A 13,263-nucleotide genomic window follows, 5' to 3' on the forward strand; every position below is an offset into this window, starting at 1 on the left:
GTATTAATATTATTTATTATTTTTTCATATTCACATAAATAGTATTTAGAGTCCAACTTAACTCCAGTTGGTGGCAATAATGCAACAAGAAGTGACTTGCTAACCACCACAAAGCTAGAATATGAATAGAAAAAAATGGTGATTGTGCAATGTGAAACTCCAAAATTCACTAGAAAGTAAATAAATAAACGATTTGTGTAAATAAATAAATAAGCATAACCATTGGTGCCACCCATGCATAAACAAGTGCCCCACATGGGCCACCCCATTTTAAAAGTCCTGGACACGGCTCTGTCGGTAGTTGGTCACGTGGTGTTAATCGCCTCTTGTAACCCCCTGTACACTACACGACGCTCAGCACAACACTCGCCCCGATCTCGTGGATTCTCGCACGAGTGGAAAATCGGCTCAAAAAAGTGAAAAAGTTGCACAGTGTACGCCCGGCTTTAGTCTGATACCCATAACTGTTACTAACTAGCCCTAGCTCTGGTTGGTGTTTCAGTGTCGGTACGTCAGGCTCCACACGAGGATTCTGCACTAGACCTGACCCCCATCGATGCTGACTTCACGTGGCACAAGAAGAAGATGGCCCTGGAGATGGAGATCCAGGAAGCCTTCCTTCGTTTCATGGCCTCCATCCTGAAGGGCTACCGGTGCTACCTCAAACCCATCACCCAGGCGCCATCCGAGAAGGCCACGGCTGCGGACTCCCTTTATGACCTGCAAGGTGAACGCGCGCACACACACACACACTCACACAGCCCTGAACGTTGGATCAATCAGAGATGCCCGTCCCATCAGCTATAATAAAACTTTATTAATGCTGGGAAATGCTTTCATTTAGCCTGCTCTCATTGATCCAGAATCCTGCGTATCTGATCAACTCTTAATCTGACTCTACTGAAGGTTTCCTGAAGAGCAGGGACAGAGCCCATCAGAAGTTCTACTCCCAGCTCACCAAGACCCAGATCTTCATCCGCTTTATTGAGGAGTGCACCTTCGTCAGCGACAAGGACACCGGTTTGGCGTTTTTTGACGACTGTGTGGAGAAGGTGATTTTGTTGGTGTTTTGTTTTTCCTCTCCCACTCAAGGTCGCTTCCTTCCAGGAACAAGCCCTTTTGTTTTTCCGCTGCTTTATTGGTGGAATAACAGCGGAATGCTGGGATGACTAAGGAAGGCCAAATTTCCTCTGATTCATTCTGTTGCCTTTGCTTTCTTTCCTCTTCTTGCAGCTTTTTCCCTCTGATAAAATCACCGACAAGGGCACCAAGGTAACCTTTAATCACGTTTTCTTCCAGCTTGTCTGTGCATGTTTTTAATTTGCAGTTTGTGCATCATTAAACAAGACAAATACTTAACATTTTCCCTTTAATACACATACACAACACAGGTGCGCAGACATTGTCGGCTTTCTTTAATCCTACTTATAACCAAACACGTGTTACATTTACAGATGGTGTAGAAATTTTTCTTATTGTTTTTATAGTTTTGTAACAAGAAGCCGGACTTTATTACATCATTTTGAAGATTTTCTTAACGTTTTTTTGAAGATTTAGCAGAGATTTCATTGGACATTGGCTGCCTTTCCGCTCAGTATCATTTAGGGAAGTAAGAACATATCGATGCACTGAAATCTCAGGATATTTTCTCTTGTGGCACTGAATCAATATTTAAGAGCAGTGAGTAGATTTGTTTTTATTTGACATGCAAACATTTCCTGTTTATCTTTTGTGAGGTGCAATTCAAACTCCGACTACTAGGTGGCAGCAGTTTTACCGCCTTTATTCTGATGGAACAGTGAGATCTCACCGTAACTCCGGATGTGTCTTGGAGGCGTCCGACCTGAGTTGTCTAAATAAATTGCAAATATTGTCAGGCTTTGAGTATTGTAATAGATCGTATAGTCGTCCCCTGTATTGTGATGTAATCCCTTCCCTAGAATCGGTCGCTGTACACATCTCTTTAGAGAAGAGTCCGTTTTGTTTTGTTTAGGAAACTGCGAGCAACTCGAGAGTAGCTAACGTAGTTTACCGAACACAGTTGTGTGAAAACGATCCAGTTCTACGGCCAAAGTTCAAAGGAGAACACCAAGAGCTCTACAGAATGCCTGGAGAAATGTTTTATTTTCAGTTTAATTTGGTTCACTTATTGAGAGCCACTTCAAAATAAAACAACAGATCCAGTTCATGTCAGGTCCAGAATCAAGCCAGGTGTTTGCAGGCAGTACTGAACGAGATGGCGTTTTAGGAAGTGACCCAAGGCTTTACCACGCAGCCATATGATGTGGTTGTTTAACTTCTGCTGTCAGACAGGAAGTGACCTGCTTCATCTCTGGGTCTGCTCCCTTCCTCCCTGCAGGTTGAAGGGGACTCGTCTGAGGACACGAAGCTGCTGGAGCTGGATGAATCTCAGAAGAGTGAACACACGGTCTTTGTGATGCCTCCTGAGCCTCCAGCTGACAACGGACCGGAGCCTGCTCCTCGCTACACGTAGGATTAACCACTGTAAGCCACACTCGTGCACCCCTACGTGACTCGTTGACCCTTTTATTTTCTGTTCTCCAGTTATAAAGGTTTCCCTAAGCTGCAGATGGATCTGTTCGACCGTCCCAGAGAGTTGCGTCCAGCTCTAAGGACCAGTGCAGCGGGGGCGAGTCTCTCCAGCAGCCCCGCTCTACTGGCTAAACGAACCAAGCAGGTATTTCATCCGATGATGATGATGCAAAAAATGCAGTTAATCACATCCGACCTGCTAAAACTCGACTCTGACCGCTGCGATTCAACAGGAGATCAAACTAGCGTCCAAGATGGCGAAACGGTTCTACTCCAACCCGCCTTTGTGGGCGCGCTGCCTGTTCAGCCATTGCTACAGCCTGTGGTTCATCGCCCTGCCTGCCAGCGTCCGGCTGGCCAAGTCCAAGAGCCGGGCCATGCAGCAGGCCTACAACATGCTGCTGAACATGAGGACCAAGGAGGTGGAGGTGCTCGATGAGGTAACTTGCTAATAATAATAATAATAATAATAATAATAATGCATAGAACTTATATAGCGCTTTTCAGGACAATCAAAGACGCTTTCACACACTCACATTCACACTCTGCTAGTGATGGTAAGCTACTTTGTAGCCACAGCCGCCCTGGGGCGATCTGACAGAGGCGAGGCTGCCATTTGGCGCCGTCGGGCCCTCTGACCACCACCAGCACAGGCAAGTTGGGTGAAGTGTCTTGCCCAAGGACACAACAGCAGGATACCCCTGGCAGGAGATAGAATCGATCCCATGACCCTCCGAACATGGTGCAACCCGCTCTGCCACCTGAGCTACTGCTGCCCCTAACACCTGGTGATCTTTTTAGAATCGCTCTTAAAAACTTTTTTTTATATTGGTGTGTGTGTGTGTGTGTGTGTGTGTGTGTGTCAGGTGTGTTACAGGGTGGTGATGCAGCTCTGTGGTGTGTGGGGTCTTCCTGTCATGGCTGTGCGAGTCCTGGTGGAGATGAAGAAAGCTGGAGTTCATCCCAACGCCATCACCTATGGATACTACAACAAGGTAGTCAGTCGCATCTTCATTCTCCTGCTGGTCGATAAAAACACCTGTAAGTGAAACGATCCGCACCTCTTGTTTCTACAGGCCGTCTTGGAGAGCCCGTGGCCCAGCCGTAACCGTAGCGGCCATTTTATGTGGACTAAGCTGCGTAACGTCGTCCGAGGAGTGGCTCAGTTCAAGCAAACTCAAATCCAAACGCCGTCCACGATAGTTACCACAGGTAGATTAGATAGACTAGAATAAAACTTTTTCTACCGTAGTGGAATTTTTCCTTTGGCTCTCAAAAATAAAAGCATTCACATATATAGACTCATGTGAGACTACGGTTGGATTTTATCATTTGCATTAGTTGAGGGTTATTCCAGCACTAGGAACAAATTACTTCTTTTCTATATTGTTGGTTGCCAGAGGCACCCTGTAACGTCTTCCAGAGTTCAAAGGTTCAAACTGACAGAAGAGTGGATGATGCTGCAATGTTCCTCGTCCCTTCAGCAGCCAACTGGGAGATGGTTTTTGTGGTCTGCCCATGAGACAATTAGTAAAAGTTTGGCTTTAGATTACATGACCATCTGTCTCTTCCTGCTCTGTGTTGTTGTATTTATGCGACGGTTTTCCTCTTGTTTAGATGCCTCAGTGAAGGAATCGGTAGCCACAGATGTTGATGACTTGAGTCACGGAAGTGCTCACAGCTCAAGTGAAGTCATCGGTGAGGAGCACAATGAGGATGCATCAGACGGGCACTGTAACACAGGTACCAGGTCCCTACGGCTGCTCATCTCACTCACATCATCCCCGTGTTTGGAGAAAAAAGATTTGAATGTCTCACAACCTGTTTATCTACAGGAAGACAGTCTGACCAAGGATATGGGTCTAAGGACGAGTTACACCAGGAATTGGCTGAGCCTTCTCCTTCTGATGATGCTGCTGACCAGACGAACAAAGAAGAAACGGACCATAACGGTGAACAAAATCATCTTATTTTTGCCATTATCAGGGATTTAAAACAACACTTGGACCCCCCCCACCCTCACTCACTCACACACACACACACACACGCAGGTAGAAAGTGTAATGACAACTGTCATTAACAACCCTGCTGTAGCTAGTGCTAACAACGAGCTAACGCTAACATGAGACAGCTGATACGAAATAAATCACGAAGTAAAAAGATCCAGACTGTTGAGCAAAATATTATTACTTAGTCCAGTAGCAACAAAGCCAGGTCACAATCAGTCCGTAATTTCATAGCCTCCTCAAACTAGCGTTCCCTCTGGCGTCACCTCCAAAGACATAACTGTCTTGCTTCCAGGCTCCACCATGATGCCAACAAAAAAAGCAAAATTCTTCCTCTTGTGCTTTTTATTGATGGTTGGCAAACTGGGAAAGCTAACTGCTAGCCTTTATATGTGCAACTGTCACTGTAAGCGGCTATTGCCATAAAGCAGACCTTCCAACTGTGCTTACCCACACCGCCAAAGTTTTTAGAGCAGTGTCTGGTCAGCAGAGGTCTAGAGTGTTGTCCAAAGGGACGTTACTCATGTTTCAGGCTCAAGAATGACTGAAACCAGTTTGAAAGCAATAACTTTAAGTGTTAAAAACTCAAAAGGGTTGCTTTAAAATCACTCCACCTTTGTGTTTTATGATTGTTTGTTTTTCTGTGTGTGTCTTTCCATCTCCAGTAGGGGACAGTGCTTTAGCAGTGGCAGAGCCCCCCAGTCCTGTTGAAGTGTCCTCGCCTGTCCCCAGTATTGTTAAACTGTCCACAGGAAGCTTTGATGGTGGCAGGGAAACTAGTAAGAAACGGGAAGGGGGAGGGGATTTGTTTCGACCCAGAGAGTTTAGGGGCCTGACTTTGTTTTGGTTTGAACCCTCTAGCGAAGGTGAAGCTGTTCAGGAGGCACAGTAAGAACGACAGCGTGTCTCTGACTGATGAGGACTCTGCTCCAGCAGCGGGAGACACAGTGGCTCAGACCCAGCAGCAGCAGCGGCAGAAGGCCTTCTCCGAGCGCAGCTGCAGCTTCAGTGTTGAGAGTCGAGCTGGTATGCTCCTGGAGAAAGGCGTGGACCACATGGCCAGCCAAATGGGCGCTGACGCTCGTATCCTGGCTGCAGTGCTCTCTGGAGCTAAAACTCCACCAGCCATCAGTGTGTCCAAAGCTCTTTTTGAAGACCTGGAGGAGGAGCCTGAGGATGGAAAGGGTTCTTCGCATAAGAAACTTGTAGAGGGAGGAGTTGCGGGAGCGTTGGAGGAAAGCAAAGGAGACGAGGAAGAGGCGAAGGCAGCTCAGGGACAGGAGAAACGTGAGAGGAAGCAAACTGAAACACAAGAGGAGGAGTCTGGGCTGAGAGGAGCTACCTTAGAGAGGGCAGATGTGGAGGCGGGGGCCGACCCGCTCTCCCTCCTGGTGTCAGAGAGTGAGGAATCAGCTTCTGTGAGCAGCCAGGAGCCGCCACACGGCGTGCCAGCAGTTGTGTCCCGTAACCTGGCTGAGGAGATTGAAATGTACATGAGTCTACGAGGTCCTACAGGTGCAAAGTCCTCTAGCATGGAGCTGCAGCCGTCCCAGGAAGACTCCAGCGACGGCCCTCCGCCCCAGAAGCCCCTGGAGCGACGGTCCAGCCTCCCTGTAGCACCTGTTAAAACTCCATCCAGCTCACCAGGAGATACGCCCAAACGCAGCCCCAACACCGTTACTCGCTCAAAGACTTTTGCAATAAAAACCAAAACTCCTGGAATCACCACAGCGAGTCCTGGACCCAGATCTACGTCTCTGACGGCTCTGGTCATGTCCTCACAGGGAGCGTCGCTGGGCTCCGTCATCAACACCATTTCTGGCATCAAAATGGACAACTTGTTGTCGGGTCCCAAAATCAATGTGCTGAAATCAGGCATGAAGCAGGCAGCAAACGTGGCCAGCAAAATGTGGGGCGCCGTAGCGTCGGCATACTACTCCGACGACGAGGTGAGCGTCTCTAAAGCTTTGGCGAAAAGCGTTTTGTACTTTTGACGCCTTCGTGGTGCGGACTCTTCTGTTTGATGCGCCTCTACAGGAGGAGCAGGCTGTGGGCGGGGGAGGGTTCCCAGCCCACCTGGATGAACACATGCTGCCTGCACAGGACCTGGACCAGAGTCCTGAGAGAAGAGCCGTTCCAGGTCTGGTGTCTAACGGTCTGAACCAGAGCTGCACCAGCCTGGGCAGCAGCAGCGGCAGCAGCGACACCGGCAGAGGGACTCAGACACGTAAGAACACTACCCAACACATCGCTCCTCTCCAGACTTCTTTCTGAGAGTGTTCTGTGTCTGGCTGCAGACCCAACTCCAGGGCGAGCTGGTAGGGGCCCAGACTCTGAGCAGAGCTCCTCACATCACGCTTCCTCCTCCAGCATCTACCAGAATTGTGCTCTTGAAGTTGGTCTCACACACACACACACACACACGCACACACACACACACACACACACACGCTGCTGCTGGAGTTCCTCTTCACTGGTTGATCATTACTTCTCCTCCCCAGGTGCTGATGTCCAGTTGCTCTATGTGTCGCTCCTGTGAAGCTCTGGTGTACGACGAAGAGATCATGGCAGGATGGACAGCAGATGACTCCAATCTCAACACCAACTGTCCTTTCTGTCGCACAGCCTTCCTCCCTCTGTTGCACATTGAGTTTCACGACCTGCGCTCAATGTCTGAGTAGGAACAGTGTTTTGTGGAATTTCTTCTTTTATGTCTCATTGTTTAAAGCGGAAACCTGGAATATTTTATCCAATGGCACCATCTAGACACATAAAAATGCATTGCGCCATAAGTTCGCCTCCCTACGTCAGCGATTACGACCTCTCGTTTGTGAACACGCACCTCGAGCTGGCCAAAAGAACTAAAGGCATAGTTTTACAATCATTAGTATTGTTCATTAGTAATTTAGCCAACTCTGCATCAGTCTAGGTACTTCCACAAATAATCTGTGATTGACATCTGTACGTAAGCGTATGCTATTGGCTAATGCTGATCAGCACTTTTTCCTATTGCTTACATCATATCACAGACTATAATTTTTTTTCGTGGTTCTCAAAAAATCCCACATAATTTCTGAAAGGGGGAAAGCTCCATGTTGCTGCTTTAAGCAATGCTGTTTCTTGCCGTCCAACACTCCCATCAACAATTTCTGCAAATGTAGGATCACATCATCCAGGACACGCTGCCTATGAATTTTGGTATTTATATTCATATGTTTTAACTTTTCCTGTGATTTTTATTCAGCCCGTTGGAGTACAAGTAAATTCTTTCCAACACAATACATTAAAAAATCATGTAAAAGTTGGCATAATCTAAATTTAAAGGCATGGTGAACACAGTAAATGTAAAAAAAAAAATGTAAAGACAAACACCCTAGTGAACTAGACCAAATTATTGCCTTGCAAAACCGTAGCTGCTGTGATTGGTCCACAATGTTGTGCCAATTACAGCGCTCTATCCGCTTTGTAGGCTAATCAGGGCCCACTATTTATCTGGTGGGCGGGATAATGCAACAGAGTTGAACCAGATGGCGACAGCTCATTTAAAATAGCTTTTACATCACTTTTGGACTATTTGGACTTGAGCTTTATTAGAATCAGGAAAAGAAAGATGTATTTAAGTCCTTTATTTAGAAAAAAAATTATGTAATTTCGCCTTCTTCAACAGTGGACTGCATCGTTTACCGACATCCGTTGCGGTTAGTATGTCATGTTGTTCGTTGCCCAGTAGCGTGCGAAAATCGTTTGAAAGGCAACGGTAGAACCCGTCCCATGACCGAGAGCCGTCAGTGGAGCGTTGGTGGACTAAATAATATATTTATTTAATCTGGCTTGCCAGGCTGAGACATACATGGAATATATGTAAATTTCAGCTTCACTTCAGTTCTTTAACACCTTCAGCGTCATTTTCAGCAATAAGCATTCAAACAGCATTTATGCAAGAAATGCATTTGATCTAGTTATTGTTATGAACAATGCATCAGAAAGGGGATGGAACACTGGTAGACATAGGAAGCAATGTGGGTGGAGCCTAGCATTAAAGGTACGGTAGACAAGTAACCGTGGTGAGGCAAGTAGGTGGAGTTGAATTAGCATTCAAACAGCTTTTCAGCAGGAACTATAATAATAATAATAATACATTTTATTTCAAAGCGCCTTTCAGGACACCCAAGGTCACTTTACAGAAAACATGTAATAAAATACAATAAAACAATAATAAAACCCAAACAAGAAAAAACAAAGAGAGAAACAGTTCAATAAAATCAGAGGTTGTAGGCAGATTTAAACATGTGTGTTTTGAGTTTTGATTGGAAAAGGGTAAAACTGTCGATGTTCCTGATGTCTGGGGGAAGTGAGTTCCAGACACGGGGAGCAGAGCGGCTGAAAGCTCTGCTCCCCATGGTAGCGAGACGGGCAGAAGGAACCGCAAGATGGATGGAAGAAGATGATCTGAGTGAACGGGATGGGGTGTGTGAATACTTATAAGGTCTGAGATATATGGAGGAGAGAGGTTGTGGATTGCTTTGAAGGTATGGAGGAGAATTTTGAAGATGGACCTGAATTTAACTGGGAGCCAGTGAAGCTGCTGGAGAACCGGGGTGATGTGGTGAAAGGAAGGGGCTCTGGTGATAATACGGGCTGCTGAATTCTGGACCATTTGCAGTTTATGAAGGAGTTTGTTGGGGAGACCATAAAGAAGTGAATTGCAATAGTCGATACGGGAGGTGACTAGGCTGTGGACGAGAATGGCGGCAGTGTGAGGGGTCAGTGAGGGACGGAGACGGTTTATGGAACGTAGATGGAAGTATGCTGACCGAATTAAGTTATTAATGTGAGCTTGAAAAGAAAGTGAGCTGTCAAGAATGACACCCAGACTCTTGACGTGAGGGGAGGGGGAGACTATGGCGCTGTCAATAGTTAAAGAAAAGCTGTCAGATGTTGAGAGGGTGGAGTTAGTGCCCACTAGAAGAAGTTCAGTTTTATTGCCGTTGAGTTTGAGGAAATTAGAGGTGAACCATGATTTGATTTCAGAGAGGCAGAATGTAAGGGAGGATGGTGGGAGAGTTGAGTTGGGCTTACTGGAAATGTAGAGCTGGGTGTCATCCGCAAAGCAGTGAAACTGGATATTGAATTTGCGGAAGATTTTGCCGATATGGAGGAGGTATACTATGAAGAGGAGGGGCCCCAGGACAGAGCCCTGGGGCACACCTGACTTGACTGGGAGGGTTCTGAGGTAAAGGATTTTAACTGGATGAACTGAGTGCGGCCAGTAAGGTAAGATTGAAACCAGCTGAGGGGGGTGTGAATGATGCCTAAGGAAGAGAGTCTATTGAGGAGGATGGGATGAGAAATGGTGTCAAAGGCCGCACTCAGATCGAGGAGAATAAGAATAGAGATTAAACCAGAATCAGCAGCAATGAGTAGGTCGTTAGTGATCTTAACTGTGAACTGTGATAAATCTAGTTTTCCGTAGTTTTGAGCAAACATAACATAAAAAGAAAAATATCTAATTTGCTAAAGGCTAGTTCAAGTGTTTACCTGTTGGGTTTTGTGCTAATGTGTGAAACAGAACAATAAAAATACATCACTGAGATGTTCCCTTAACGATGAAAAGTAAAACCTGCATCTGTTCTTTGCTTCTGTCAGCTTGTACATGAATCCCAGTGCCTCAGGAGACAGCATACACAGCACCAGTCCTCAGCCTACAACTAGCGGCTCAGCTGAAATGAAAACCCCAGACCTAATCTCTTTCTCTGAGGAGGAGCCCAAGGAGGCTTCAAATGGTCCACCTGGAACACAGAAGAGGTAAAAACAACAAAAGCTACATCTGTCAAATGTTCCTGGACTCCTGCTGCAGAAACCTCATCCAAACTCCTCTGTGTGTTCAGTCTGGTCCCAGAGCCGGTCCAGTCCGACCCCCTGGGTCTCCTGGGGCACCAGGCAGCAGGTAAGCAGCAGAAGTGCAGCGGCACTTCACTGACGCGCAGCAACAGTGTTGGAGGTCCGCTGCAGAGCTTGGACTACTCCCAGAGACCGGGTCACGGCGTCTCCACCACCAGCCTGCCCTGTAGCCTGCAGGAGATGTCGGTCAGTGCTCCCCACCAAGAGCAGAGTTCTAACCTGCACTAGGTTGGGTTTGATTGGTGGAATTTATTGTTTTTTCAGGACGGCATCGGACAAAAGCGTCCAAATCCCAAGCCTGTTTCTGTGCCGTACCTGAGCCCCCTGGTCCTGCGCAAAGAGCTGGAGACCCTGTTGGAGAACGAGGGGGATCAGGTGACCTCTCACTGTCTGCTCAGTGTGTCCCAGACCGATACCAGGTTTCTAACACCTCTGTTCTGTCTGATCAGGTCATCTACACACACAAGTTCCTCAGCCAGCATCCCATTATCTTCTGGAACCTGGTGTGGTATTTCCGCCGCCTGGACCTCCCCACCCACCTGCCGGGTCTCATTCTGAACTCTGAACACTGCAACAATGGAGTACAGGTTAAACAGCATGCTGCTTTGTTCCCTCATTCCTTCAGCCTGAGTCGCATAAAATCTGCAGATCAGTGTTGGTGTTCAGCATGAATGTGTTTTTGCAGCTTCCCCTGGCGTCCCTGTCTCAAGACATTAAACACGTTTACGTACAGCTGCTGTGGGACAACATCAACCTGCACCAGGAACCCGGAGAACCTCTGTACTTGCTCTGGAGAACCTTCTGTGAGTGACGGGAAGCTTCATGCTGCAGAAAGAGAGCACCACCACTAGAGGGCACTAGAACATTTCACATGCCGTAGCCGAAATGTTTATTATTCTGGATGGAGTGGCCAGAAGTCATTAGATACTGCTGCTTTTTGTGTTCTAGTGGAGAAGAAGGGGACTTTGGCTCCAACGGACCACCAGGAGATCCGAATCCTCCTGAACACCATTGTCCGTAACATCCAGACGAACGACGTCTACGGCCCCATCAACCTGCTGATCCGAGAGATCAAACGGCAGCCAGATAGAGTCAAACGACAGAGGTCAGCCTCGTCTGCTCTGACGTTGGTTTGTTGTGTTTATCAGCAGAACATTTTTGACGTTTGTTTGCTTTCTCAGGAGTATATACAGAGAAATCCTCTTCCTGTCACTGGTAGCCTTGGGACGGGAGAACATCGACGTGGGTGAGTGAGTCAGAGTTAACTAATCGACAGCACCGGCGTTATTCTCTTTATTTTTCTGACCTCTCCCCCACCCTCTCTCTGCATCTGCAGAGGCCTTCGACCGTGAGTACCGCCAGGCGTACGACGAGCTGAGCCCGGAGCAGCTCAAGTCTCTGCAGCGCATCGATCGCCCGCCCACCTCCAGTATCCAGTGGTGCCTTAAATGTTTTGGACCCCCTGTCATCTGAGCCGCTCGGATCTCAAGAACGCTGTAGAAAATCCCTCCAGTCGCTGAACGTGGTACTCATGTCTTTGAAGCTGCGGTTCCCCTGCATCTCTCCTGTTGTATTTTCGCTCTTCTCATGCAGCGGTGATGTTTTAGGTCTCGTTGAGCCACGTTTCACGACCATAACCGAACAGAATGTCCACGAGTGGATTTACTAACCGTCTCCAGGTCAGATGCAGAGCACAGGAAACCGACAGTTTTTGTGCTCCTTCTGTAAATATACATGTTTGTACATACGTTTCCATTTGAGTGAAGCCTGAAACCTTAGGTGCCTGTTTTTGTTGATTCTCACCCGAGTCTTAACGATCGTGAAGCTGTGTGAGTACACGAACTCACGTTGCTGACGTCTGGCGAAGCCCGAGCATGAAGGAACCCCACACTTCTGATTCTGTTAACATCCAGACTAACACGGGGAGAGATGAACAGCAGCTCGGCGTGTTGTGCGTAACTTTTGATAACTGCTGGTTTTTTCCCCCCAACAGTAACATCCTGTTCTAGTAGAGCTGAAACCGTAGGACCGGTCCAGACCAGGGCCGTTGTTTCTCTAGCGTAGGGGAGTTTTAACGTAGACTGGGTGTTGTTTTAGCGTTGGCCCAGTGTTTTTGAATGTTAGCGAGGGTAGAAGCACATAGAGCGAAGAGCTTAGTGCTGATGCTGCGAGAGGAGATGTGACATTCCACTAAATGCTGAAGCAGACAGTAAATCGGAATAGTGCTGTGATGAGCTATTGGGAAAAGGATTGTGGATTTTGTTTATACATTCTGGGAGAGTTCACTTGTACAGATTAGATCATGTAAAATATTCCATTTGCACTGCTTAGATTAAGATCTGAGAATAAGATTATTCATTAAAATAACATTAAACAGTTGTGTCCAAAAATTTAAAAAATAATTCTGCTATTTATTTTTGTATTATTGACATTTGGATTGCAGATGGTTTGGTGGCAATGGATTTTTATAACTAATAGCATCCTGTTCCCTTTAAATCTGTCTTACTGGACTCATCCTGTACTGACTTTGTACATTTAATTTCCTTGGTTGTACAGAAAAAACTTTTTTTTAAGTAATAGATTACCATCCTGTGGAAAGGAAATGAATGTCTGTCCTGAACTGTGCTGCAATAAACGAGTTTGTGAACTGATTGAAAACAAATGTGTGCATAATTTTGTTTGTGTTGTCCAGAATTAAAACAACTAATTAATTTAATATAGATTTTAATGTACAAAATCAATAAAGAAATCACCTTAATTATGTCCTGTGCAGTGCAGCTCGTCCATAGGGGGTGCTAGTGTG

The 13,263-nt window shown here is 46.6% G+C and overlaps 1 protein-coding gene across 1 annotated transcript in view; it reads left to right on the forward strand.

The window, feature by feature from the left end:
* Nucleotides 1–13,122, forward strand: part of dennd4c (DENN/MADD domain containing 4C) — a 90,745-nt gene extending 77,623 nt beyond the window's left edge. Inside the window, exons 48-71 of the mRNA XM_070542191.1 lie at nt 323–416; nt 503–727; nt 907–1,052; nt 1,234–1,272; nt 2,360–2,490; nt 2,566–2,698; nt 2,787–2,993; nt 3,420–3,548; nt 3,630–3,765; nt 4,171–4,296; nt 4,389–4,505; nt 5,225–5,338; nt 5,421–6,508; nt 6,597–6,786; nt 6,857–6,954; nt 7,061–7,236; nt 10,206–10,364; nt 10,448–10,646; nt 10,725–10,835; nt 10,910–11,047; nt 11,146–11,263; nt 11,409–11,565; nt 11,642–11,706; nt 11,797–13,122. Coding sequence (XP_070398292.1) covers nt 323–416; nt 503–727; nt 907–1,052; nt 1,234–1,272; nt 2,360–2,490; nt 2,566–2,698; nt 2,787–2,993; nt 3,420–3,548; nt 3,630–3,765; nt 4,171–4,296; nt 4,389–4,505; nt 5,225–5,338; nt 5,421–6,508; nt 6,597–6,786; nt 6,857–6,954; nt 7,061–7,236; nt 10,206–10,364; nt 10,448–10,646; nt 10,725–10,835; nt 10,910–11,047; nt 11,146–11,263; nt 11,409–11,565; nt 11,642–11,706; nt 11,797–11,933 — 4,233 coding nt within the window. The 3' untranslated portion in view covers nt 11,934–13,122. The remainder of the gene's footprint in view (nt 1–322; nt 417–502; nt 728–906; nt 1,053–1,233; nt 1,273–2,359; nt 2,491–2,565; nt 2,699–2,786; nt 2,994–3,419; nt 3,549–3,629; nt 3,766–4,170; nt 4,297–4,388; nt 4,506–5,224; nt 5,339–5,420; nt 6,509–6,596; nt 6,787–6,856; nt 6,955–7,060; nt 7,237–10,205; nt 10,365–10,447; nt 10,647–10,724; nt 10,836–10,909; nt 11,048–11,145; nt 11,264–11,408; nt 11,566–11,641; nt 11,707–11,796) is intronic.
* Nucleotides 13,123–13,263: the final 141 nt, after the last annotated feature.

Source organism: Nothobranchius furzeri, chromosome 2, assembly GCF_043380555.1.
Source record: "Nothobranchius furzeri strain GRZ-AD chromosome 2, NfurGRZ-RIMD1, whole genome shotgun sequence".
In the NCBI taxonomy this organism is placed as follows: domain Eukaryota; kingdom Metazoa; phylum Chordata; class Actinopteri; order Cyprinodontiformes; family Nothobranchiidae; genus Nothobranchius; species Nothobranchius furzeri.